Source organism: Parasteatoda tepidariorum, chromosome 5, assembly GCF_982258835.1.
Source record: "Parasteatoda tepidariorum strain Cologne lab strain chromosome 5, Ptep-v5.0, whole genome shotgun sequence".
Classification (NCBI taxonomy): Eukaryota; Metazoa; Arthropoda; class Arachnida; order Araneae; family Theridiidae; genus Parasteatoda; species Parasteatoda tepidariorum.
The window spans coordinates 78,983,243-79,011,014 of NC_141759.1; the positions used below are offsets into that span (position 1 = coordinate 78,983,243).

The 27,772-nt window shown below is 30.7% G+C and overlaps 1 protein-coding gene across 1 annotated transcript in view; it reads left to right on the plus strand.

The window, feature by feature from the left end:
- The window catches only part of LOC107450885 (uncharacterized), a 65,286-nt gene extending 39,016 nt beyond the window's left edge, over positions 1 to 26,270 (plus strand). Inside the window, exon 3 of the mRNA XM_087164372.1 lies at positions 24,915 to 26,270. Within this exon, the coding sequence (XP_087020498.1) occupies positions 24,915 to 25,690 (776 nt within the window). The 3' untranslated portion in view covers positions 25,691 to 26,270. The remainder of the gene's footprint in view (positions 1 to 24,914) is intronic.
- Positions 26,271 to 27,772: the final 1,502 nt, after the last annotated feature.

Genomic DNA, 27,772 nt, shown 5'->3' on the forward strand with positions numbered 1-27,772 from the left:
TTTTTCTCATAAGCAACTTTCTGTTATTTATGTTTACATATCGAATGATATCAAGGTCTAGTAGCTAAAGCACACTTGTGCAATTTGCCAGAAAAAATAAGTAGAATTTGTTTTTTAAAAATAAAAATTCTTGAATTTCGGTTGTGCGTGTTATTGATAAACAAACAATTTAACTTTTCTCTTTTGTAATTTTATCGTCGCATCTTTAGAGATCTCAGGACTGAGAATAAAGCTTTAAAAATCAACTTAATCAAAAAAGAAAAAAAAATTGAATTTTCTTAATTTTTGCTTTTATTTGTAAATTTTGGATTAAATATTCCTTCAATAAGAGTTTTTTTGCCTCCATTTCAGTTGGAGAACTAGAAAAATTCGCTCAAACGTGAAATTCGAAAAATAAAGGTTTATTAAATTGAGGAGCAAATGTTTTGAAAAATTTGGGATGCGTTTCAAATTCCAGCGAAAAAATCTTTTATGAATAAAATTTTTAACAAAATATTTTTTTAATTATTTACTTATTTGATTACAAATCTATGACTTTATACTTAAAAAACTAAACCTTGAAACTTTTAAATAACTTTTAATAACCATTTTAGCTTTTATTAGTAGAACTAGAGTATTTTAAAAATAAGCTTAAACATTTTAAAACGAATTAAATTTGAAAGGTAGAGCAGTATTAAAAAACTTCCTTTTCTTATGTAAAATATGCTTTATATATTCTGCTTTATCTATGCTCTATATATTATATATACATGCATTCTCCTCCTCAAATTTGAAAAGAAAAACCAGTTGTGTGCATGAACCCAAATTCTACTTTAAAAGTATTGAAGAGAAATTTATCATATATATTTGAGAATTGAATCTGCAGTGGTTGACAAGTAAATAAGACAAACCAATAATGTTCATAAATTAAGCAAATTTTTAGACATATATTTGCTACCACTTTCGAATTTTTAATAGATTTTGTATTAAATGGTTCTTTCGTAAACTGATTTACCATCCTAGTGGTCTAATCGGATACCTATAAAAAACAGTGTGGAGACATGCCATGTCTATTACTACTATTAATTTTTTAAATAATTGTTCTGTATTTTGAACAATTAATATCTAAATATCAGTTTCCTGTTTTAGTACCAACATTTAAATACCTTGAAACCGATATTGTGCACAAAGCATCAGTTCTATGGTATTTAAATATCGAATATTTTGTTCCACTGTGTGATTCGGTTTTTGTCCCTTCAGCTTTAAATTTTTTACCTTGATAATTAAAGTATGTCTAGAATAGACCACGTAACGTCTATCTTTTATTAATACCTTAAATTATTTAAATAAATTTTCTAAATTCTGAAAAATATTATTTTTAAATATCCGTTCCGTATTTTAATACTGATATTTCTATACCACGGAAACAATATCATACATAAATATCAATTCCATGGTATCGAATATTTTGTTCCATTCGGTTGATTCAGTTTTTGTCCTTTTAGATTTTAATTTCTTTCCTTGATAATTAATATATGTTTAGAATGGCCAACATCACGTCTATTTTTCATTAGTCCCTTTTAATGGTTCGAATATTTTCTCTACATTCTGAAAAATAATACTCTCTAAATATCAGTCTCGTATTTTAATGCTGATATTTATAACCGCAGCACCGATATCATATACAAATATCAACTCCATGGTATTTAAATATCGAATATTTTGTTCCACTGGGTGATTCGGTTTTTGTTCTTTCAGCTTTTAATTTCTCACCTTTATAATTAAGATATGTCCAGGATGGACTACGTCACGCCTATCTTCCATTAGTGCTTTTAATTGTTCAAATAAAAAAAAAATGGTATTTCTTGTCCGTGACAGTGACAGTTACGTATAAGAGGAATCCACACTGCGACAGTAGTTACGAAAGAATGCGGTCTAAATACCTGCACGCCTTATTCTTTCTTTCTCTCTCTCATCATGGCGATAAAAAAGAATGCCAAAAGGGATTTGCATGATTGTTTTTCAGGAATTTTAAGTGTGGCTTCTCATCAGTGGTGTCACGGATAACCCTATGCACGTCATTCATTGTGTCGCTGTTATTTTTTTTTTCCGTAACCTTCGGCGGAAATATTGTGGTCTCAACATTTTTAGAGGAAAAAAAAAAGTAAGAGATGTACGAAAAAGAAGCAGGTGCTGCTTTTCAGTTTTGGTGATATGAAATCAGAACGATCTTACTTGAATTATGTCTGAAGAATATAAAAATCAAAAGTTGCATGTATATATATATATACAACAAAATAAATTAATACAAGAAAACACGATGAAAGTTAAGAAAAACAATAAGTTTCATTTATTGCGCAAAAGCTGCAAGTAAACTCATTAGTTAGATAAGTTCAAAAAGAAGATAAAACAAAAGAAAATTATAGACATATGCAAAAGGGGGGGGGGAATAATAATTAAAGAAAAAAATAACAAACAACTGATTCAAAAAAAAAAAAAAGGATGAAAATTTTAAGAAAAAACCGGAAGATAAAGGGCATAATCTTTTCATCAGCCCACACGATTATATCCGCAAAAAAGATGAAAAAAGAACTTACTCTTTTTGAACTTATATATATATATATATATATGGGAACAGATTTTGTGAGATTTGTTTGGTTACCGTAATGTCAAAAATGTTTATACCTGACACTGAATTTTCTGTGTCAACAATATTTTTTAACACTAGTTGCTCTTAGTGGTTTATGGTTTATATTATATACACTATATTTTTTAACACAATAGTTTACAAACAAATACAGTTACCATAACCACTTAAATTCAATTCAAATACCTATAAATGGCCCATTTAGGTAAAAATATAGTTTAAAAAAAATTAAAATTTGTTCTAAAGGAACTTTTAATAACCAATAATTAAAATCCATTTAAACACTAACTTTTAGCTTTAACTTTAAGAATACTTATTCTTTTTTTTTCTTTCTAAAACATTGTACACTGATGTCTATTAACCAAATTGGTCTTAAATGAGATAAGAAAATCAAATTGCTTGCCCAACAGTCACTTCACAAATTAATAATTTTCACGCTGATAAGCTATCATAAATGGAAACATTCCTGTCTCAGTATTGCTTACATTAACTTGAATATTTTTTTACAGCGGTCTCTGAGACCAAAATAACTACTCTTTCGCGCCCAAACTTAATTTAAGAAATAGGCAGAGTTACCCCAGTTGACTGGAATCTCCTTATAGTAGTTCTTAACGGCGTCCTATCACGAAATGTTCCCAGATCTTCGTTTCCCATTTTATTTTATAACTGGCGTTGAACAGAAGACCAAATTTTGAATTTACGACTAGCAATATAGTCTTTACTAGCAATATTATACTTGCAATTTTGAGCCAAACCCAGAAGATAATGGAACGTCTGGATTAAGCATTGGAAAGAAATTAGCTTTCGTGGAGGACTTTTTGAAGGAACTAACATGCATTTGCGTTACATGGAAGAGGAAAATCACGATAACCTCCAATGGTTAGCCCGATGGCAAGGGGATTCTAACTCACGATCCGTCTACCACTGAGGATATTTTACGTCAGCACTGTGATCAGTTCCATGCGAACTATGATTAGAATTCGTATCAAACAGCAAGCCGTCACTAAGATTAAAACCTGGATCATCTCATTTGGGAAGCGAAAGCTCTATTTTCTGAGCTATTGCATCTGAAATATCGAAATTTAGTTACCTACAGAGATATTTTACTAAAAAGCAGTCGTTGAACAGTTGACCCAATTTTTGGGTTTACGACTACTAATGTTCAACATCGTAGCCTTGTAATTTTGAACCCGATCCAGAGAACAAGGTAACTCCTGGATCAAGTATTGGGAGAAATTTGCCTAAGCGGTGGACTTTTTGATGCAACTAACCAGCATTTGCGTTACATGGAGAGGAAGACCCCGAGAACCTCCCACGGTTAGCCTGACGGCTGGGGGACTGTAACTCATGATCCGTCTACCACAGAGGATATTTCACATCAGCACTATGGTCGGGGCGAGCCGGATACGGAATTGGTATCGACTAGCCATTGCTGGGATTCGAACCAGATTAATCTCATTGGAAGGCGAGCCCTCTAACCCCTGAGCCATCGTGGCTCCTGCAGAGATATTGAAGCCAGATAGCATTAAATAATCCATCTTGTCTTTTCAAAGCAATCGTCTAGCTTTTTATTATAACTTCTTTTTGCCAAATGAAAAATAATAAATTTTCAAAAAGCAAACAAATATCCGGTACCATTTTTTTTTAAACCACATCTTTCTATACCAAACACATCGGTGCAAATAGAATTACAGAACGGGCCATTGCCCCAATGCCAACAGAAACCCACTGACTTGGAATGTAGCAAATCCTCCACAATGATTGTCAGATGTTAGAAGAGCGTTTTTCTGAATAGAACCCGGGCGAATGAAGGATTATAATACTCATGTAAATTGTAGAGAATAGCAAAAAAGCAAAATCGAACGAAAGGGAAAAGAGGATTAGAGTTCAAAAGAAAAGAGCTATGGAACAAATAGCATTGCCTTGAAAAGGACAATGGGCAGGTGACCCCAAAGGTCACCAATAAAGGATAGTAATGGGCGGAGTAGGCGAAGGTATTTCAATATACGTGAGCCGAAGTCCAATTTGATAATGGCGAGAATTCTTTCGTCTCTGATTATTTACGAAGTGCTTTTAAGTGAAAAGGGAGTTACTGATTGCTTCTTTTTTCTTCTTCTTCTTCTCTTCTTTAAATTTTACCTTTATTTTATTTTTTGTCTCGTTAGTTTTTTCTCTCTTTAAAGTACTGCAATGATTTTCAGCATTTCTATATCAATAAGTGTAGCGTATCAAATGCTGAAAGGAATTTACGAACAACTCATGATCAATTAATGTATGTGGTATAGAAAATTATGATTAGTAATAATTATGACTGTTACTAAATACTAAATTAATAATGTAGCTTAGTATTTAGTTAACACTTAGTAATTTAGAAAAATATTTGGTAATTTAGTATACATAGTTGAGCATTAAACTATAATAAATTGTTACTAAATACTGTATAGTACTTAGTATATATAGTTTAGTATTGAAATATTAAAATAAAGAATAGATTGTTACTAAATAATTATATGCTAAATTAAGAGTATTATTACTAATTCATAGATTATTACTAATAATTCTTAATTTTATCTTTCTTTTTTTGTTTCGTTAGTTTTTTCTCTCTTTAAAGTACTGCAATGATTTTCAGCATTTCTATATCAATAAGTGTAGCGTATCAAATGCTGAAAGGAATTTACGAACAACTCATGATCAATTAATGTATGTGGTATAGAAAATTATGATTAGTAATAATTATGACTGTTACTAAATACTAAATTATGATTGTAGTTTAGTATTTAGTTAACACTTAGTAATTTAGAATAATATTTGGTAATTTAGTATACATAGTTGAGCATTAAACTATAATAAATTGTTACTAAATACTGTATAGTACTTAGTATATATAGTTTAGTATTGAAATATTAAAATATAGAATAGATTGTTACTAAATAATTATGTGCTAAATTAAGAGTATTATTACTAATTCATAGACTATTACTAATAATTCTTAATTTTATCTTTCTTTTTTTGTTTCGTTAGTTTTTTCTCCCTTTAAAGTACTGCAATGATTTTCAGCATTTCTATATCAATAAGTGTAGCGTATCAAATGCTGAAAGGAATTTACGAACAACTCATGATCAATTAATGTATGTGGTATAGAAAATTATGATTAGTAATAATTATGACTGTTACTAAATACTAAATTATGAATGTAGTTTAGTATTTAGTAAACACTTAGTAATTTAAAATAATATTTGGTAATTTAGTATACATAGTTGAGCATTAAACTGTAATAAATTGTTACTAAATATAGTACTTAGTATATATAGTTTAGTATTGAAATATTAAAATATAGAATAGATTGTTACTAAATAATTATATGCTAAATTAAGAGTATTATTACTAATTCATAGACTATTGCTAATAATTCTTAATTTTATCTTTCTTTTTTTGTTTCGTTAGTTTTTTCTCTCTTTAAAGTACTGCAATGATTTTCAGCATTTCTATATCAATAAGTGTAGCGTATCAAATGCTGAAAGGAATTTACGAACAACTCATGATCAATTAATGTATGTGGTATAGAAAATTATGATTAGTAATAATTATGACTGTTACTAAATACTAAATTATGAATGTAGTTTAGTATTTAGTAAACACTTAGTAATTTAAAATAATATTTGGTAATTTAGTATACATAGTTGAGCATTAAACTGTAATAAATTGTTACTAAATACTGTATAGTACTTAGTATATATAGTTTAGTATTGAAATATTAAAATATAGAATAGATTGTTACTAAATAATTATATGCTAAATTAAGAGTATTATTACTAATTCATAGACTATTGCTAATAATTCTTAATTTTATCTTTCTTTTTTTGTTTCGTTAGTTTTTTCTCTCTTTAAAGTACTGCAATGATTTTCAGCATTTCTATATCAATAAGTGTTGCGTATCAAATGCTAAAAGGAATTTACGAACAACTCATGATTAATTAATGTATGTGGTATAGAAAATTATGATTAGTAATAATTATGACTGTTACTAAATACTTAACTATATACTAAATCATGAATGTAGTTTAGTATTTAGTAAACACTTAGTAATTTAAAATAATATTTGGTAATTTAGTATATATAGTTTAGCATTAAAATATTAAAATACGTATATAAAAAATTGTTACTAAATACTATATAGTACTTAGTATATATAGTTTAGTATTATAATATGTAATAAATTGTTACTAAATAATAAATACTAACTATATACATGATTAGTTTATGTAAGTGGCATAGAAAATTATGACTAGAACTAATCATGACTATTACTATATATAAATTATGACTATAACTAAATAATATACTAAAATATTAATACAATTTTGCATTTAGTAATTTAACGTATATCTCTATATAGTTTATATAGTTATAACTTATATAGTTTTTAGTACATATAGTTTTTTATATATAGTTTTTAGTATATATAATTTTTAATATATGTAGTTTTTAGTACATATAGTTTTTTATATATAGTTTTCAGTATGTATAATTTTTAATATATATATAGTTTTTAGTATATATAGTCTTTAGTATATATAGTTACATTACTGTTTTCTGCAATAATTTTCACTATTTCTATTCAATAAGTGTAACGTATCAGATGTTAGCAGGAATTTTTGAAGAATTCATGATTAATTAATGCATGTGATATAGAAAATTGTGACTATTACTAATACTAAACAGTAGACTAAATTATGAATATAGTTTAGCATTTAGTAATAGCTTAGTAATTTAGTATATGCAGTTTAGTATTAAAATACTAAACTATAAAATAAATTATTACTAAATATTATATACTAAATTAGGAATATTATTATTAATTTCATTGACTATATAGTGCATATTTAATGAAAATGATTTATACCTTCTCTTTAACTATAATTAAAGCAGTTAAATTTATAATTGTTATATTATTTCGATTGTAATCTCATTACTGGTTAAATAAATAAAGAAGAATGAAATGTTACGATTAAAATATGTAATAAGCACATTTATTCATGAGGCAGCAACTCCCATGATCAAAAACGATGAATAAAATATCAATCATAAATTAAATTAACAATTTTCTTTTAGACTAAAAAAACGATGCTTTTTAATTTGCTAATTAATAATCAAGTATTTGAAATTATAACTACATATGAAAGTGTGACATAGCTTTATCATTCTGCCAAAATTAACAGAGAAAAATTGAGTAACAAATAACTGAAATATTCCTTATTTCACACTAGCTTCGGGCCCACACTAGCTCAATGATTACACTATCCCCCTTTCCCCCACTGACTAAAATTTGCATATTTCATAGAAAATGTCTGCATATTGTATTATTCATGCATATTACTCACTTGCAGTCTGAAATTGACGTAATTAATCTGTAATATGAAATTTTCATATTTGGCATGCTGTTTGAAATTTACTTATTAATCCCACAATATGAAATTCAAAAAAGAAACAAGCATATATTTTTTTAAATATAATCACGTAATGACAAAATTGTTTTCCTTCCGTATTTTACTACAAATTTCATGCATTTTATAAAATTTCGAATTATATTAAAGGGGGATTTTACGGTAATGGGATTATTAGGATTTATAATTTCAAACACTTTTTTTCTTTCATTTATATGATTAAAATTAATTTTATGTATTCACATTTGATATTAATATATTTGAAGCATAGATATATTTTAATTAAATAATTTTTGGTTAATATGTTAATGATTTCCATGCGTCAATTGTGGGACTAAACGATGGAATCACTCGAAAGCGTTTCTTTTTTCATTTTAGTACATTTGGTACTAAGATATTTTAAGCAAGGATATATTTTAATAAAATAAGTTTCGATACATATATCAATTGATTTCCTGCTTGAATGGGTAGAATAAATGATGGAATTGCTTTAATAATTTTTATTTTTTTATTTTAGAACTTTTGTACTAAGATATTTCAAGCATGGATATATTTTTACAAAATAGTTGATACATATATTGATTAATTTTATATGTCAATTGCGGGACTAAACGATGGCACCGCTCTAAAACGTGATTATTTTTATTTTATTATATTTGGTACCAAGAGATATTTTTACAAAATAATTCATACATATATTAATTTCATGCTTCAATTGCTGAAATAAACGATAGATCCTCTCTAAAGCGTTATTTTTTCCCCCTTTTAGTACATTTGGTACTAATATATTTCAAGCATGGATATATTTTTATAAAATAATTGTTAGATACATATTTTAATTAATTTCATGCGTCAATTGCTGGAATAACCGATAGATCCTCTCTAAAGCGTTATTTATTTATTTTTTTTTCATTTTAGTACAATTGGCTCTAAGATATGTCAAGCATGGCTATATTTTTACAAAATAATTCATACATATATCAATTAATTCCATGCGTTAATTTCAGGAATTAAAAATGGAATCCTCTCTAAAGCGTTATTTTTTCTTCCTTTTAGTACATTTGGTACTAATATATTTCAAACATGGATATATATTTTAATAAAATAATTGTTAGAAACATATTTTAATTAATTCCATGCGTCAATTGCGGGACAAAATGATGAAATTGCTCGAACCATCAACTGAACTAAAAGATGCCAACTATTGTTGACGCTTTGTAAACGTATAATGAACACCCACGTATCACATCTTTCTTAAAACACTTTATATTTTTATTTCTCTCATCACTATGAGTCTTCTAAAAGTGATGCCTATTAAGCCGAGGGATCAAAATTCATGGTAATTCTTCTCTCTTTGTCTTTTTCTATTAAAACGATTTGTCAGTAAGATTTATGATTATTTTGAAGAGTGAAAAACTGGTTTGGCGCCCACAAATGAGCTTAGGTAACAAGACTAGAAGCCAAATGTCCGTCTCAATTTGTTCAAGAGGCCCACATGAATGTTGACTCGTTAGGTGGAAAGATAACAATTGGGAATTTATGTGCTCTTTACTAAAAAAAAAAAAGAAAAAAAATGTAGCAGAATTTCTTTCTAAGAATCATGTGGTCCATTTTGTAATTCTTTGGAAGTATTGTTGTGGGTAGATTGAAGCTGGTTGTTATTTAAATTGCTAATGAGGTTGGCAGACGACACTTTGCACCCTACATGAAGTGTTAGGTTAATGAAAATAAATTGAAAATAAAGAAGAACTTTATATTTCTCTAGCATTTTTTTTTATTAAAAAAACTGTCTTATTAACACGTTGAATGCCATTGCCAGGGATGCCAACTTGCTCCGCTTTGTAAAATAGTATTTTCTAGTGGTGGCGAAATTTAAGTTTCGTATCAGTTCGTATTTTTCATTTTAAGAAATTTTTTTACTATTAAACATCAAAAATTATAAGTATCATATAAAATGCAACGGTAAATCATCCATCTACTGGTTACTCTATTAAAAAGTAAGCGTAACCATCATTCTTTCACGAATTGTACTATACAATTTGCTACCAGTTTGTTAAAACTATTCCAGAAAGCCAGAATATGCCAACTTGCTCCGGACAGCGAATAAATATTTCAAGTGGTAGTTTATTAATTGTGATTCTTGGTTTAGTAAATTCAATATAGTAGATTTTTATCCACCACTATTTCTAAACAATACGTAGGCATATATAATTCACCACTTTTTCCAGACATGTCATGCTAAACCTTTTAAAAAACCAAAAAAAGCTGTCTAATATTTGCAAATTTAGTTTGTAGTTATTCATCGTGTGGCCAGACGGGCAAACCATGTAAAATCAGCGTGGCATTCAACGTGTTAACGTATATAATGAATTTTGATTAATGCTATTGTACTCTGAATAAGCAAACAGAAATTAGCTCTTTACCCGAAATATTATATCAAAACTACCAACCAGTTTAAACTAACATCAGAGATGCCAACTGTTCCGGACACGCCAAAATAATTTAAAAAAAAGTGGTAAATAACTACGAAGTAAATTTTGCAAATATTTGACTACTTTTGCTTGCTTTTTAAAAGGCACAGCATGACATAAGTATTTTAAAGTGGTGAATTATATAAGCCTACGAATTATTTAGAAATTGTGGTGGATAAAAATCTACTAAATTGAATTTATTAAGCCAAGAATCACAATTGATAAACTACCACTTAAAAATATATATTTGCTGTCGGGAGCAAGTTGGCATCTCTGTAACATACTGCATAAGTTGATCATAAACAGATAGTTTGTAAACATTAAGCTCTGTATCAGTTTCTAAAACTGAAATGAAAATGCTTGCCGCAATCCCAGTAAATATCTCTAAGAATATTAAATAAATTAATTCAATTTAAAAAAAGATAGTATACGTCTTTATTTATTTATTATTATTTTTTTTTTGAAAAAACATATGCCTACTTTTTTTCATGTACCCATTTTATCCCACCTGACCTTACATATATTATTTTACAAAACTCGTGTCCTCGCCATTAAAGTTTAAAATAAAAAATATTTTTTGGTAAACAATTGCTGCCAGTCATATATTTTTATGTTTGTAATATTTTTTGCCAGTCTAGATATTTCAAACTCAAATTAATTCATTTTCCCTGAATTTTCGGGCATATTAATAAATTCCCTTAATTTTCCATATTAATTAAATTTTTTAATTTTTCCAGATTGATTTAATTCCCTGACTTCCCTACTCTGCGGGCCACCTTGAACAACTAAAATTGATATAACATTTGAATTTTCTTACTTTAATTAATTTTTTAGTTAAAACGTAAAAGAAATAAATAAATAAAATGTAATACATTTGTTAAAACTCCTCAGAATTTTAAATCCATCATGTCTTATAGACTGATGAAAAATTAATGATCAATTTTTAAAGGTCAACTTCTACATAAACATTAAATATTAAAACCATGACCCTTACTCCAAAATTGCACTTAAATCCAGTCTATGTATCTATTCCTGCTTGTTAAGTTATTCCTTTGCCAGTCCCATCAACTTCTTCATCAGCTGGGTTGATTGATACCCTAGAAGAAATCTCTCCAACATCCGTTTCGACATTATCCATTAAACCAGCTGGATCCCTATTCATCAGTTAAGAAATTTTTATTTGAATCTTCTACAGCCTGTGCAATTTGTCTGAAATTTATTTTTTATTCACGGTAGGCCTTTGGGCCGCTCCCCTCCGTCAGCTTGGGCAACTTCTCCTTTGAAAGGAAAGTTATTTGGTTACGGTGGGCGCTGAGGGGCAAGATGAAAAATGAATTTCGTTTCCAATCCGGTAACACTAAATGGGAAGGAAGTTGAATCTGATACTTGCTTTTACATGGTTTTTATTTGATGATGCCTATCGATCATCGTTGGATATCTTCCGACGGAAAATTTTTATGAGGAAATCCTTTACTGTCGGAATTTGATGCTGAAGGTATGGTCATTGAATGGCTCGGGCAAATTAAAATCGTAATTTCGTAACATCAGTTTTTGATGGTACTCTTTGAGCAATTATCTTTACAATTCTGCTTTAAAGAGTTACAAAAACAAAGAAACGCCTACAAAATCTATAGTTGAAACATTTTTCTAGAGAGTTTGCAGCATAGTTCACTTTATTATACCCTTCCATTGCATTAATTTTCTCAAAGGCTTGAATCTGTTCCGGTCACACTAAATGGGAAGGGAATCTGATATTTGCTTTTACATGGTTTTTATTTGACAAGGTCTATCGATCATCGTTGGATATCGTCCGACAGAAAGGTTTTATGAGGAAATCCTTCGCTGTCATAATCTTATGCTGAGAAAATTTTTATTAAGGCAAGGTCATCGAATTGCATAGGCAAATTAAAATTTAAATTTAGATATCTGATGTTATTCTTTGATCAGCTATCTTTACAATTCTGCTTTAAAGAGTTGCAAAAACAAAGAAACGCCTCCAAACTCTATTGTTGATACATTTTTTAAGAGTTTGTGTCATAACTCCTTTTATTACTTCATTACGAAGAAGGTGAAAATTAATTTTCCTAAATGCCTAATTTCCTAAATTAATTTCTTATTTTTGTTTTCAACCTGGTCACACTAAATGGGAAGGAAGTGGAAACGGATACTTGCTTTTACATTTTTTTTTATGAAGCATATCGATCATCGTTGGATATCTTCCTACAAAACGTTTTTAGGTGGAAATCCTTCGCTGTCGGAATTGCATGTTCAGAAACATGCAAACATGCTTTCTTAAGGCACAGTCACTGACTTGCTTTGGCTAATGACAGTTGAAATTTCACTATAGCAGAGTTTATTATACTATTTTTTGTTCAATTATCTTTGCAATTCTGTTCCATATAGGTACAAAAATAAAGAACCACCTCTAAAATCTATTGTTAAAGCATATTTCTAAGAGTTTCAATCCATAGTTCATTTTATTATGCCTTTTCACATCAAAGAAGATGAAAATAAATTTCCCGAAAGGCAAGATAAATCCGGCCACACTAAATGGGAGGGAATTTGAATCTGATGCTTGCTTTTACATGGTTTCCATTTGATGCTTATCGATCATCATTGGATATCTTCCAACAGAAATTTCTTATCGGGAAATCCTTTACTGTCGAAATTTAATGTTGTAAAATGCACTTTTTTTCTGAAGGTATAATCATTGAATTTCTTAGACAAATTGAAATTGAAATTTCCTAATAGTAGTTAATGATGGTATTCTTTCTTCTCAATTCTCCTTTACAGAGGTACAATAACAAGGAAAAGCATCCTTTATTTATTGTTAAGATATATTCCTGAGAAGTTCACTTCATAGTTAGTTAGTCTTAACATATTAACCTCTTCCATGTAGCGATGAAGATGAAAACGAATGTTTTAGAAAGAAAAATGGGAAATCAATCTTGTTTTCGATCTGATCACAATAAATGGCAAGAAAATTGAATGTGATGCTTTTTTTTTACGTGGTTTTCATTCTATGACCCCTATTGAATTCAATTATCAGTCAAAATTTGCGAGATGAAATCTCAATTTATCCATTCTCATTTACAAGAAAAAGAAATTTATCTTGCCTATCATTATTTTTTATAAATTGCTATTTACATGTAATAAAAAATTTCGAATATTTGATCCTAGAATTTCTTGCATCCCAGCAAAGATTTAATTCAGAGTCCGTCTTACAATGAAAATGAATTTAATTTTTTGATGTATGGGGCCAATATTTCACCCATATCACATGAATATGACAAAATTATTTCTTTTCATATTTGAAATGGTAACAGAATGTATGCACTTAATACTTATCTTGGTTTTAAAAAATTCACTTATAATGATTTTGATCACCCCTAATAATTGAAATAAATATTTAAAAGCCCTAACAACATTCGTTATGAATGCCTGCCAACTTGAATACCTGACTTGTTCCGATTCATTAGAACATTTCATTTGATTGTTTATCGCAGTAGCAAATTTTATAATATGACACTTATTATTAATTTAATAAATTTAATTTAGAATTATTTTGGCACCCCTACATGCTAACAATATAAATGTATGTATGAAATTTATTAATTACGCACTAAAGTTGTTGAACGTGGACTAAGTTAAACTGAAGTTTACCATAAATTATAAATTAGATACAGCTTTAAATGTTTTGAGAAACTAGGATTTCCGGTTGACATCTATGCTTATAACTTTTAAGTGTTCACGTGGAAAATATAAATTCCCGTATAGTAAAATCAATTGTTAGGTCACTGCCACTACCAGAGACCATAAACAGAAAGTTTAAAGAACAGAAGTTATGTTTAACGTAAAATCAGTTCGTCACTAAAGGTTGTTAGTTTATCTGCATGTGAAACATTGATTTTTTAAAATTACAACATAAAAGCTTTGCATGCATACAGCTACCATCTTGCAAGGCCAAAACAAAATATTGCAAGTTTCTTTTATGTTAAATAATAATTTAAATTAGAAAAAGAATTTAACAGTTATTTTGCAAACAATTAGTGATTTATTTGCCCGTTTTATAAATCTTTTATGTACACATTTGAATTATTGATTTTTAATGGAACCATTTCTTTTGCAATATTGAAATACTTAAAGACATAAATATTGCTACCACAAATAAAATGTCTCCTCAACGATCGTATTATTTGGAAGTTATTTATAAATATTCTCCTCCTCTCTATTATGAGATACTGTTTGATTTTTCCGTCTCTTCGATAAATGCTGTAAAAAATGTTTTGTTTATTTCATTTCAAATTTAGTAATGAAGTTCAAAAATTAAAACAGTTATCAGGACTTAGTATGTATTAAAGGAATAACTAAGACACAATAATTGAAGAGTTTAGTGGTAAAACCATTTAACCAATTTAAAAAAAATTCGTTGCGAAAATACTGCTTGTCCAGTCTCATAATCTGTGCAACAACCGAACATTCTTGTTCCCTGTAAGCTTGACCAAAGGCACTTCTTTGGACGCAAAAAAGCATTTAGTTCATTTTCGATTTAAAAGATGGCGCAACGGTAAATCAGCTAAGAGGAGGCCGTAGGAGAAGCTTTTTATGGAAAATTCCTTTTCACTTACATAATTTAGATTTTAAAGTTTTGAAAAAATTATTTCATATAAACTTAACCATAAAGTTTTAAGGGCGGAAAAAAATTAAAATTATCAAAATGCAAACAAATTAAAAGAGGATTATTTAAGATTACGATTTAGGTAAGTTATCTAGGTAAGTTCTCAGGGAATAAAGCATTCACCTCCCAACTGGGTTCGAATCCCAGCGATGTCTGGATCGACTTCCGGCTTACACCGACTGCAGTGTTGATATAAAATATCCTCAGTGGTAGATGGATCATGGGTTAGTGTCTCCTTGCCATCAGGCAAACCGTGGTTGGTTTTCGCAATTTTCTTCCCCATGTAACGCAAATGCGGGTTAGTTCCATCGAAAAGTTCTCCACGAAGGCAAATTCCTCCCAATACTTGATGTAGGAATTCCCTTGTCTTCTGGATTGGGTTTAGAATTACTGAATCTGGATTGGAGTTGAACATTAGTAGTCGTAAACACAAAAATTGGGTCGGCAGATTAACACCGGTTGTAAAATAAAATGTATTTGTAATTGGATATTTCAAAAACATTTTTTTCAGAATTTGAAATGTCATGTTTTACTCGAACTCACTTTTCCCTAAACTTGGAATTCTTCAACTTGACAATTTAAAGGATATGTGAATAGAAAGGATAAAGGAATATCCAATTGCAAATGTATTTGCAATTGGATATTTCTAAAACATTTTTTACAGAATTTGAAATGTCATGTTTTACTCGAACTCACTTTCCCCTAAACTTGGAACTTTGAGACAAAACAGAATTTGCCATGAAATATTCCTACCTTTGTGTAGCATTCTCTTAAGTATCACTTCAATGAATTTGAGAAGAAAAAGAAGGGAAAAAAAAGAATGCATAAAAGTTTAAGGGAATTGCTTAAAAATCATCTTTTTTTTTTCCAAAGCTTTTAAGTCTTAATTAATATTCCATACAAGGATTCGTTCCATAACCTGTTCTTAAACTCGGAAGTTTAAATGTTCTAAAATGAATATTCTTATGTTATTCCATTTATCCTCAAAAAAAACTAAAATTGTTTTACCGAGAAGTCGAGAAAAACGAATACCGGGTATTTTAATGTTTTATTATAGTTTTTAAAGTTCATTAATCCTTGTTTCTAAGAAGTTATCCTCTTCTTTCAGTAGCGTAAGTGCTAAAACAATCGTGCGGACATAAGAGTTATTATATTTCACTTCAGTTCCGGATTATGGTTGCAGTAATTCCTGGAAGTAGCTGAAAGGGATGAACTATTTTAACCGAAAATTATAGATCTCCCATCGTTCGAGTCACATAAGATACCTGAATCAATTGAGTGATATCGGCAGCCTCAAGTTATGACGAGCCGATAATTTAAAACTTCTTAGTCGAATTCATTTTTGAGACCTTACTTTATTTTTATTCTTGGATAAAAAATCCATTAAGTAAGTAATAAGGTTAGGAATCATGTCTTTCGACAGGGCGGACTGATGTCATATTCACATGGTTTTTCAAAGCTCTGTTGCCCTAGACAATAAAAAAATCACAGAATAAGTGCCTTACACTTGAAGCAAAACGAAGATTTTAAACTATGTATAGCTATAGCTTAACTAATACACCGAAGAGCCATTACATTATGACCACCCTGCTAATAACATGTAGGACCACCTTTAGCCCCTTTAGCTCTCCCCCGCAGGAGAAACTGTTGCCGTGAATGGATGAACCTGGTTTGCAACTATGTTCAAGTAGCTTACAGACGTCAGGGATTGTTCTATGAGGATTATGGGTTCTAATGTGCCCCATGAAAACATTGTTCCTGGACGAGAAACCATGAAAATCTGGGCGAGCCCATTGTTATAGATGGAGGGTGGTCATAATGTAATGACTCTTCGGTGTATAACTTAATATAATAACTTAAATATTATAAAAATTCTTTAAAAATCGCCAATTTGGCGACATTTTCCCACCTCGATGAAAATTCTAAAAGTTACTGCCGTATTCACAATTTTTATAAATCTTTATTAGTCCAGATAATGCCGCATTGCAGTAAGTTTTTAAATGAATAAAAAATTAGACCACAAACGTTTTCATTTCCACAAAACTGTGGCTTTTCTCCGTATTGACGTTTTGCACTATTTTCAGAATAAGCATAGACAGCGCTACCTTTAGATAGGCTAAACTTGTCCTAATAACATTTGCAAACTCACAGCAGTTATGAAAATAGCATATTATTTACAAAAAAAAAGCATAATTTCATATGACAGCGAAATCTTCGAAAAACAACCATAAGGGAACGCTTTACCGCGGGAGACACTTTTTATTGCAATTTCTTTTTCCCCTTCATCAGTGATTTAAAATTTAAAGAATAGAAAGAGTAAATTCAACCAAACCCAGAGTAAGTCATGAAATTCCAATTGCTGAAAAAAAAATTCAAAATATTAAAATCCGAACTAATTAATGGTAGGGAACTTTACCATTGTGCATGTTTACGTCTCATAATTTGTTTTTATTTTTAAAATTTATTTTCAATATTTTAAATTTCACGTCTTATCTAGTATTACGCCTAAATTCACTCTTCTATACTTTAAATTTTTAATTACTCATGGAGGTGAAATAGAATTTTCGATGCAAAGTTTCTCTCACGATATTTGTCCTCTTATTTGCCTTAAAAAATTCTGAGCAGGTATGCACAATTTCTGTACAAAAATAGTTATAAATAAATTTAATAAGGAATATCTACAAATTATATCGTTGTAACGCCTTTTGACATTCAAACGTTTGGTAGAATTAACTAAAATTCTATTTATAAAGCCAACCGTAGTACATTGAATGTCATGGCATCACCGGTGACCGGCACTGAGTTTGTTCGTAGCACCACAGGGGTCACCGGTGACCGGCGAAGCCAAGATTATTTGAAACACATAATTCGAGTAAATTGTTAATATTTTAATATTATTATCGTTACTAAAATGGTTTGAAGAAATTAATGCAATATAGAACACACAAAAATAGTTTTATTACATCGAGATTCCAATTTGGTCCGGACAGCGAATAAATATTTTCAAGTGGTAGTTAATTAATTGTGATTCTTGGTTTAATAAATTCAGTTTAGTAGATTTTTATTCACCCATATTTCTAAACAATTCGTATGCTTACATAATTCACCACTTTTTACAAATATGTCATGCAAAACCTTTTAAAAATCTAGCAAATTCTGTCTAATATTTGCAAATTTCGTTTGTAGTTATTTTCCGTTTGGTCAGACGGGCGAGCCATGTAAAATTAGCATGGCTTTCAATGTGTTAACATGCCTTTTTACTCGAAAGTTTAAATGTTTTAAAATGCTCCTTGATATGCTCTTCTAGTAAACTTTTAAATTATAACCAAGGAACTGAAAAGGTTTACGAGGAAGTTCGGTAAAGCAAGTGTCGTTTTAATTAATGTTTTACTATTATTTTAACTCATGCCTTTTTACTCGAAAGTATAAATGCTTTAAAATGTTCCTTGATATGTTCTTCAAGTAAACTTTTAAATTATAACCAAGAAACTGAAAAGATTTACGAGGAAGTTCGGTAAAGCAAGTGTCGTTTTAATTAATGTTTTACTATTATTTTAACTCATGCCTTTTTACTCGAAAGTTTAAATGCTTTAAAATGTTCCTTGATATGTTCTTCTAGTAAACTTTTAAATTAAGACCAAGGAAATGAAAAGATTTACGAAGAAGTTCAGCAAAGCAAGTGTCGTTTAATTAGTGCTTTATTATTATAATTTTTAAAGTTCATTAATCATTGTTTGTTGGAAATTATTATTATTTTTTTCAATAGCGTATAATTGGATCTTCCCATCTCTGTGATAAGTGGAGAAAAAAATCGTGCGGACTTATGAGTTATTAGAAGAAAAAAAAAGATTCCATCTCAGTTTCGGATTATAGCTGAGAAGTAAATCCGGGAATTAGCTAAAAGGGGTGAACCATTTCGAACGAAAATTATAGATCTCTCATCACCTGAGTCACGGAGGACATCTAAATCAATCGGGTAACATCGGTAGCCATAAGTTATGAGACAGCGATAATTTTAAACTTCTTAGTTCGATTCTTTTTTTCTTTCCTCGGGAAATCCTCCACTTTTTTATTCAAGGGTAAAAAAAAAATTTTTAAAAAAGGGAAAAAAAAAAAAAGCACATTGGGTGTAAAGTAATGAGGTTATGAACAGCTCATGATGTCACCCGACCGGGTGCAGCGATGCCGTATTAATTGCCCTCGAAAAATTCAAAGCATGTACGTACAACTTCTGGACAAACTAGTCATAAATAAGTTTAATGAAGAATATCGACAAGTTTTATCGCTGCAACGCCTTTGCTTCCTTATTTAACATTTTTATCGCAGGGCAAGGGAAGAGCGGGGAAGGGGCGAGGGATAAAAATTAAACGCATTTGAATTGGAATGTCAGTCTAAGCGATAGGGGGAAAATTAAGCATTCTGATAGAAATAAAAACAAACAGGGGCATTCTTCTTATTTTGAGATGCATTTACAAAGGTGAATGCCACATTGCGCTGAGAATGTTAAGCAGATGAAGTCTTGACAATCAGATATTAGGTGAATATTAATATGATTTCCTTGCTTTCGCTCTGTTCGTCTTTTAAGATGGTGTATAAAAAAATTTCTGTATAAAAACACGTTAATTCCATTAGTATTATGATTTTTTTGAGCGTTTATTAAATTGAATTACCGGGTATGCATAAAATATCGTCACATGTTTGAAATCTTATTGCTAGAAAACTATTAGATTTTCTTCCAAGCATACTAGATTATGCTTTAGATTACGTTTGAGTTTAACAATATACTGCTTTGCAATATACTGCTTTGCCAAAACAAAAGAAAAATGAAAAAAAATCGAGAGCATTACGATTCTAGAATGATTTATTTGAAATCGGATAGGATTCAAAAAAATTAAAAGCTGTTAATAAGAGACACAAAATGTTTTAGTTAATTTATAATTGACTAAAAATATTTGTAAATTGAATTTTAAAATTTTTTTCTAGAGGTATGCAAAAAAAAAAAAAATTATGATTATTTTAACACATTGTTAGCGGGTAACATAAAAATAAGTTTTTGAAATTTGTGCAATCCATGCAAAAGTTTAAAAAGTGGTAGCGAAACTTCTTCATTTCCATTCTGCTTTTCAAAGAAATTATCCATTCGTGATTTATCACAAACATAAACGATTATATATACAGTCCCTAGACAAAATATCAGTACCCTCCCCCCTCGAGATGTGATTTGTTATGGGAACATGGAAGATTTTGTGACCCGATAGATTTAACGTGCATCACCTCGGGGAGTCTTCGGTCGGAGGGATCGAACCCACTATCTCTAGGACATAGGCCTATTGATCTACCAACCAGGCTATCCCTATTGCTGAATAATAGATTTGGAAATACTCAAGTTTATAGGAAAACATCAGATATGTGTGTGTGTATATATATGTTACCGTTAAAGTATATAATGCAGTTATTTCATAGAATACCTAGTTATTCCATGAAATAACTGATCGTGTCCGTTAAAGTGTGTAATATGCTATTAATTTGACACTTTAACTAGTTATTCTATGAAATAACTAGATATTCTATAAATTAACTAATGAGAGACAGTTAAAGTGTAAAATAAACAATTTATCTAAAATGAAATAACTAGGTATTCTGTAAATAAACTAATGATAGACAATTAAAATTAAAAAGAAGCAATTTATCTAATTTATGCAACGTATAAATGGTATTTATGGAAACGTACCATAAAATCATTTGTTACAACAAGGATTACTAAAATGACACTTGGAATTACAAATAGCATTTTTTCTAAAACAAAAACATTTTATGTTGACACACTGGGTTTTACACGAACATTTTTTAAATCCTTGACCAGTACGAGATATATGATATAGATTATTTTACACTTTAACGGGCTGCAGATCGTTATTCTATGAAATAACTAGTTAAACAATGAAATACAAGAGAGTTTTTTACTTTAACGGACACGATCAGTTATTTCATGGAATAACTAGGTATTCTATAAAATAACGGATTTCATACTTTAACGGTAACATATATATATATAATCGCTCAGTTGAAACGTCATATCGTTATAAATTCCTATAACTGTTCACGATATGAAATTTCCATGCATTGAACCAATGTTATGCTATATGATGTTGTTGTAAATGCTGTTAGTTATTTATCAAGATAATGGACTTTTCACTATGGAAGTCACGCGTTTAACAAAGTGAACTTGAAAACTTCTCCGCAATAATTTAAAGCAAAATCTTGATGGGAAAGGATAAAAGATTAAATGAATTTTAATTGGAATGCGAGTTCTAACGATTGAAAAAAAATTTTTTTTGTTAGGTTTAAAAACAAACTAGGATGCTTCATATCTTTGGAATACATTTACGAAGGCAAACGTCACTGCATAACAGAATTCGAAGCATTTGAAATCTTGACGTTGATACACTAGTTGAATACTGATACAGTTCTTTACCCTTACAATAAATTCAAGCTAATGAATCAAGCTGTTAAAGTTAATGCGAAAGTATTTATTATGATTGTTATGTTGAGTTGAACTTTCTTTAGAATTAATTTGGAAACGCTATCATGGATTGTTTTTTTACGAATTTAAGAAATTGAAATTGATACGATTTGAAATTTTTTTAATATGATATCAATTCCTACTTAGGAATACAAACTTTTAAGACAAGACTTTATTCCGTCAAACATTGCATTAATATAAATTAGTTTATTTTAAGTAAATCAATATATTATCGGTTTATAATTTAGTACATTTAATCATCTGAAAACTTGCTTTGGCACGCAGGAAAACAGATTTGCTTAAATTCAATTGTCAAATAAATTTATCATAGGGTTAGGTTCTAGTATTTTTTTTTAAGTATCAAAAGCTCGTGATGGCTGGTTTTATTATTTTTTCAAGTATCAAAAGTTCGGGATGGCTGATTTTATTATTTTTTTACGTATCGAAAGTTCGTGATGGCTGCTAATATATTTGAAGTAAAAACAAAAATGTGATAGTATTTTTCTTAAAAAAAGGATCTCTTATAAAATATACTGTTTACCGTATGCTTTTATTCATTGGCCCCAAAAAGAAAATTGTCACAGATAGTTGGATAGAAAATGAACTCTTGTAGTTTTGTTAGGTGATACAAAAGGGGTAGTAAAACGAGAATCTATTGTTCTGTGCATTTTTTTTAAATTCAGGTATCATCTGTTTTGTTTATAAATATCAGGTTTCTCCCGATTACAATAGGTTGCTGAAAGAAATACACTGAAACGCAGCAAATTTGATATCATAGCAATATAAGAAAACGTTTCATTTTTTAAAAATAACCTTAATCGAATTAGTGTTAAGACTGCCATCTTATTTCTGACATTTAGAGAAATGTGCTAAAGAAATAATGACAATTGTTAAGACACTCTTGTAAAAAAGCAAAAAAAAAAAAAAAAAAATCTACTCTTATCAATTAAAAATTTAATTTAAACAATGATTCAGTTTTTGTTTAGAAAGCAGGGATAAGACTTTTTCTTTTAATACAATTCACTTACGAATCCTAGAAAATTGTATTAGTATTCACGTTAATACTTGCCGTGTGGGCGTACTTGTTTCCTGGCCCTCCAACCTGGGCAAGAGGGAGGTCATTAGCAGGGCTAGGCTTGAAGAGGGAGCTCGATTCTGGAGCTCCCCGCCCCGTTGGTGTCGACGCACCTTTCCCCTTCTCGGAAGAAAATTTAAAAAAGGCCGGGATAGCCTGGTCGGTAGGGCGCTGGTCCCATTTCCGAGAGTTCGTGGGTTCGAACCCAGCCGGGCGAAGACTCTCGTGTAGTAAAGTGACTGATGCACGTTAAATCTGTCGAGTCGCAAAAGTCCTCAAGTTCCGATAACAAATCAATACCTCTGGGGGTACTAGATTGGAGATCGATCGTTCTCTGATTCAGGTCAAAATTACGATCTGTGGATGAATGAATGGATGTATAAATGGGTCCGCCTTATAAACAGGTGTGACGAAGTCAAATTATTGGCAATAGATGGCGCCACTGAAAAACAAGAATCGCACACTCTGCCTTAAATTTGCTCTGTTTCAAAAGCAGGCTTGCCCGTGTGGCAAGTGGCATTAGAACCAACCAACCCAACGTTAATACTTGTAGGAATTTCCTGTCTTAAGATGTTACTTGATCATTTAACTGTTGTTTCGTGCAGATGCTGCAATAGAAAGGTACAGTGATGGTCACAAGTGTTTTAAATGAAATGTTTCCTTTTGGTTACTAAAATTTTTCTATGGCCTGTGGAAACACTGTCACATTTTGGGATATCAAACAGATGTATGCTCCATCAATTTTTATTTGAGTTTTTTTTTTCTCATTCCTTACTGTTTTTAAATGCTACTTTTTAATCGAGATCATTTAGATAATAGTGAATATTATATTCGCAAAGATTTTTTTTCCTAACAAACGGAAATGACTTACTTAATAAAAATTTTAAAGAGAATAGTATGACACCATTTAACACTTTTGTTTCATGACCGTCGTTGAACAGCCGACCCAATTTCGGGTATACGACTACCAATGTTCAACTCCGTCACCTTGTGATTCTTGAACCTAATACAGAAGGCAAAGGAACTCTTGAATCAAGATCATATATTGGGAAAATATGGCTTTATAGAGGACTAACTTTTTGATGAGGCTAACCCGCATTTGCGTTACACAGAGAGGAAAACCACGAAAACCTCCTATGGGTTAGTCTTCTTCACGGCAAGAGGACTCTAACCCATGATCTGAGGATATTACTACGTCAGCAATGTGGTCGGTGGGAGCCGAATGCGGATTCGTATCTACTAGCGATCGCATGGATTCGAACCCGGTTCACCTCACTAGAAGGCGAGTGCTCTATCCCCTGAGCCACCACTAACCACTTGTAGATAATTTTGTATTTAATGAATGATATGTAGTAGTTGTAAAATCTGACTCTTTGCATATTGCAGATGTCTCTCTTCAATACGCTAGTAAGACTCAAAGCAATAATCCTAACAAATGAAAGTCGGAAGTTTGCAAAAAACTGGATTTTTCAATTATTTTACGTCATATATATTAGTTGATCTTGCTTTTAACAAAGAGATTCGCTTTTGTCTGCGAATGAGGTGACCCAAGTTCGAATCCCAGCGGTAGCTGATTAATACAAATTCTGCTCCCAGCTAGCACCGACAACAATGCTGACATAAAATTTCCTTAGTTGTAGATGGATCATGGATTAGAAATCCTTTGTTGTCAGGCGAACGGTGAGAAGTTTTCTTCTCCACGCAACGCAAATGCGGATTCGTTTCTTCAAGAAGTTCTCCTCAAAGGCTAGTTTGCACCAATGTTTGATCCAAGAGTTCCCTTGTCTTTTGGGTGGTATTAAAAATTATAAGGCTACGGTTGGTATCTAGGTACTTTATTTATTTGAGCTATTGGATACTGTCTGGAAATCATCCCTGAGGATGATCCAAAGACATGCCATCGCAATTTTGATCCTCTGAGAGGGGATAGTTCCCTGCGTTGGTAGCCCGACTTCCTGCGCGCGATAAGGCTGCGGAGTTGAACATTGATAATTGTATACTTACTATTGGGTCGGCTGTTCAAAATATTTTATTTCTTTATTGATGTATGAAATCGATTTAAAACGCAAATAATTTTTTTCTCCTTTTTCTTCACAGGTGACAAATCACAAAGTGATTCACCTAAACCTGATTCAAGTCTGGAGAAAAAACCATCCGAAGAAGTTGTACCACCCACCGAAGACACCAAACAAACGACTGAGTCACCGCCCGAACCTAAGCCCGCAGTCGAGGTTCCAACAACAGTGCTCATCAGCAAGCAAGCAAAATGCCGCTTCACAGAGGTAGCACGATGCATGCTTGAAATAATCGAGGACTTGCAAACAAAAAAACTGCAACCGGTGGAATCTAAGGAACAATCATCTGTGCAACCAACTTGCGATACAACTACCTCTACAATATCTGCTTCCGCAAATGCCAAGGTACCTGAGATCCAACTAGAGGTTCTGAATCAACCTCAAAAACCGGACAATGACTCCTACATGGCTGCTGCCGAATATCATGTATATGAAGAAATAGACTATGATTTCGTCAAAGGTAGTGTCCCACCGATGGATGTGCCACCACCTTTACCAGCAAGGCCAAGTGTTATGTTCATGAAACCAGATCTTCCGAAGTACCACCAAAAACGTGCGCCTTCACCACCTCCTAGAAAAGGTCGTTCCCAGGTGAAAAAGAACGCAAGTATCACTGATGGACATAACAGTGAAGTCAGGAATCGTCCCAAGCAAAGGGGCAACTTGTACTGTCTTTTCTCAGATCGCCTGGTCAGAAGAAATATATCTAGGTCATTGGAAAGAGAATGGCGTTCCACGGGAACGTCTGATAACATCGAAGATGATTATGGATTCAAAAAAGAGTTCCCTTCTATTTGAGTAAATACGTGTGATTTAAATTATACCTGTTACTGATACTTGTTATGAGTATGTACGTCATAAATGTTTAGAATGTTATTAGTGATGATTTACTTTAACACGAAGCGACTTCAAAGTATAGCTTGTAAATTCAATCAGGAGGCGAAGAGGAGTCAATCTTGTCAAAGTGACAGTTTTTTTTGTCATGGAATTTTTTATGTCACTGAATTTTTTTCACCATGCCCAGTGAAACATATTAACAATAGTTTCTTCATCATTATCATACAAATTCGAAAGGACGAAGTTCATATTCTCAAATTCTCGACATTCATATTCTTAGATTTTCGAAGAGTTCATATTCTCAGATTTACTGAATATTTCTCATCAAAGAAACAAATAATGTACACGGCGACAAACATTAACTTTTGAAATACTATATTGAAAGACATTTTAACTTTATTAAATGAAATGCATCATATGATAATTTAAAAAAAAAAGAAATATATTTGAAAATGAAAAATTTATTTCTAAATTTGATGTCATGCTATGCTATTTTGTTACCGAATATTGAGATGATAAATAAAATTTTTGTTTTAAGTAACAATGTATTTATTGTTGAAAATGAATTTTTATCGTATTATAAAAGACGTTTATCACAATTCATTGAATTAATAGTTATTTAAGTATCAGAAATTGGATTTACATTGAAATTTATTAGAGGGGTTTATGGCAAAATAATAATAAACTACATTTGGACTGTTTTAAGAACCATAAAAATTAATAAAAAAAGTAGGGACAAAACGTCATTATTTGTAATCAGGTTGTAAAAAACACTTAACAATTATAGTAATTCATTAAGTTAATACTCATTCAGGTATCAGACATTGAACTTGCATTAAAATTTTAATCATTCTTTATTTGAGGGGTTTATTGCAAAGCAATGAAAAATCGATCTTTTGGGACTTTTAGACGTACTTAGGATTTTTTGGAAGATTTCAACTTGAAGTAGATACTCTTTCCTCTGGCCACACCGGTGTTGTCAAGCTACAAAGAAATAAATTTCTTATAAAAAAATTTCAATCAATTAACTAACGCAGATTGTATTAAGTTTTAAATTTGTACGTAATTACGCAATTAAGTTATTGCAAATCGGTTACGTTATTAAAAAAATTAAATAAATAAGACATAAAAGTTTTGTATCTTTTTTTTTGTCAGTAGATGCAAAAACGCGAGCGCAATGTTTTTATTGCTCGGGCAACGTGTTAGTTTTTTGGATACGATTCGGAACAGACGTAGTTATTCGTAAGAACACATTTCAAACGCATGCAATACATTTTATAACAGATTATTTATATAAGAGACTTACCTCCTCTTTGAAGGATCGAACCACGGAGATTTCAACTTGAGGCGGACGCTCTGTTCTCTGGCCACACCGGTGTTGTCATGCCACAAAGAAATAAATTTGTTATAAAAATTTTTCAATCAATTAAATAATGTAGATTGTATTCATTTTTAAATTTGAACGTAATTGCACAATTAAGTTATTGCCAAGCCGTTTTGTTATTAAAAAATAAAATAAAATAAGACATAAAAGTTTTTTAACTTTTTTTTGTCAGTAGATGCAAAAACGCGAGCGCAATGTTTTTATTGCTCGGGCAACGTGTTAGTTTTTTGGATACGATTCGGAACAGACGTGGTTATTCGTAAGAACACATTTCAAACGCATGCAATGCATTTTATAACAGATTATTTATATAAGAGACTTACCTCCTCTTTGAAGGATCGAACCACGGAGATTTCAACTTGAGGCGGACGCTCTGTTCTCTGGCCACACCGGTGTTGTCATGCCACAAAGAAATAAATTTGTTATAAAAAATTTTCAATCAATTAAATAATGTATATTGTATTTATTTTTAAATTTGAACGTAATTGCACAATTAAGTTATTGCCAAGCCGTTATGTTATTAAAAAATTAAATAGATAAAACATAAAAATTTTTTATCCTTTTTTTTTGTCGGTACATGCACAAACGCAAGTGCAATGTTTTTATTGTTAGGAAATCGCGTTATTTTTATGGATACGATTCGGAACGGCCGTAACTAT